The sequence below is a fragment of the Lepus europaeus genome, chromosome 7 (assembly GCF_033115175.1).
Source record: "Lepus europaeus isolate LE1 chromosome 7, mLepTim1.pri, whole genome shotgun sequence".
Lineage (NCBI taxonomy): Eukaryota > Metazoa > Chordata > Mammalia > Lagomorpha > Leporidae > Lepus > Lepus europaeus.
Genome location: NC_084833.1, coordinates 59,961,602 through 59,963,585, shown reverse-complemented (window position 1 = coordinate 59,963,585; position 1,984 = coordinate 59,961,602). Strand labels below are relative to the sequence as shown.

At 38.0% G+C, this 1,984-nt stretch overlaps 1 protein-coding gene across 1 annotated transcript; it reads left to right on the top strand.

Annotated features, from left to right (window-relative positions):
• The first annotated feature begins 310 nt into the window (after positions 1–310).
• LOC133764505 (olfactory receptor 51B6) lies at positions 311–1,249 on the top strand. The gene has a single exon (XM_062198179.1). It carries the CDS (start codon positions 311–313, stop codon positions 1,247–1,249), a length of 939 nt encoding a protein of 312 aa, XP_062054163.1.
• Positions 1,250–1,984: the final 735 nt, after the last annotated feature.

Below are 1,984 nucleotides of genomic sequence, written 5' to 3'. Positions count from 1 at the left end.
TTCATTTTCTGTTATATGATTTACACAGATATTAACAAGCTCTATTCTGCATCCATTATTGTATCACTAGTGTATTCTTCAATAACCTATGAATAGTAAACTTGTAATAGCATGTGGAAGTTGCTCCTTTTACATCCTATTCTCCTCTACCTAGAAGTCAAGAAAGAATGACTAAATTATCATCCTTGCTGTCACTGAACTCAAGCCTAGTAAACATCTGAACAGGTACCATTCTCAAGAAGCAACATCTAAATAGCTCATCCCTATTACATTACCTGAAAGGAATATTTTACTTTTTGTAAGACTGGCAATGAGGCTGAACAACACTGCCTCCCCATTCGTGCTTACTGGCTTTCCTGGCATGGAAAAGGCACATCACTGGATCTCTATCCCATTGGTGGTGGCCTACATTTCCATACTCCTTGGCAATGGCACCCTTCTCTACCTCATTAGGGATGACCACACTCTCCATGAACCCATGTACTATTTCTTAGCTATGTTGGCAGCTACAGATCTTGGAGTGACTCTGATTACAATGCCAACAGTGCTGGGTGTTCTGTGGTTAAATTACAGGGAGATTGGCCATGGGGCCTGCTTCTCTCAGGCCTACTTTATCCATACACTCTCTATTGTGGAGTCAGGTGTCTTACTGGCAATGGCTTATGATCGTTTCATTGCTATCCGCAGCCCTTTAAGATACATGTCCATCCTCACCGATGCTCAGGTAGTGAAGATTGGAGTGGGAGTATTAACAAGAGCTGGCCTATCAATTATGCCAATCATCATTCGCCTGCACTGGTTTCCCTATTGTCGATCCCATGTACTCTCCCATGCTTTCTGTCTACATCAAGATGTCATCAAGCTAGCTTGTGCTGACATCACCTTTAATCGTCTCTATCCAGTTGTGGTTGTATTTGCAATGGTTTTATTGGATTTCCTCATCATCTTTTTCTCCTATATTTTGATTCTCAAGACTGTCATGGGCATTGCTGCTAGAGAAGAAAGAGCCAAAGCCCTCAACACATGTGTTTCCCATATCTGTTGCATCTTGGTCTTCTACATCACTGTGGTTGGTCTGACATTTATTCATAGGTTTGGAAAGCATGCTCCTCATGTGGTCCACATTACAATGAGCTACATCTACTTTCTTTTCCCCCCTTTTATGAACCCTATCATCTATAGCATTAAAACCAAGCAAATCCAGAGTGGCATACTTCGCTTATTTTCTCTGCCTTTTTCTAAAGCATGACTTTGACTCACTGCTCTCTGAGGAACAACTCAAGGAACCTGGATAAACTGACACTTTTTTCGCAAGAATAAGTAGGAAAAGACATTTCAATGGAAACCCATCAATTCCTCTGTTACTTAAAATATCATCAACACTGCCCATTTATTGTGATTTGAATATCATGCTCTATGGATAGAGTAAGCACATATGACAAGTACTCAATTGATGTTAACTGTTTATCAAGGTGTTTTACATACATACATGCACATATATTTGTGTATATATATAAATATATACATTTATTGGGTCTATGGTATGGGTCAGCAATATCTGATTCAGAGCCCATTGTTTTTTATGTATTCTGCATATATTGGTCTTGATATACCTGGAAACAAGAAACTCCTGACCTCAGATACATCCAGTTACCTTATTCACATGGATCTGGCTACTATTTCTAGAAAATTTTGCACTATGTGAAGACACAAACCTTCCTCTGTCCTCAATTCGATATGGTGACTATGAGGGAAAACACCTATAGGAATTCTATCAAGTTGAAATTTGATAAACAGTTATCACATAATGGTATTATAAATATTAATATTATAAATTATCAATATTAATATTATAAATATTAAAAACAAAGATTTAATTCCTAAACCAGATGACCATTGTCTGGATGAGGTTTCCTAGATACTGCTGAACAGAGATATGCATTTTCAGATAGTCAAGTGGTTTTAAAGCTATAGTTTGGAAGTA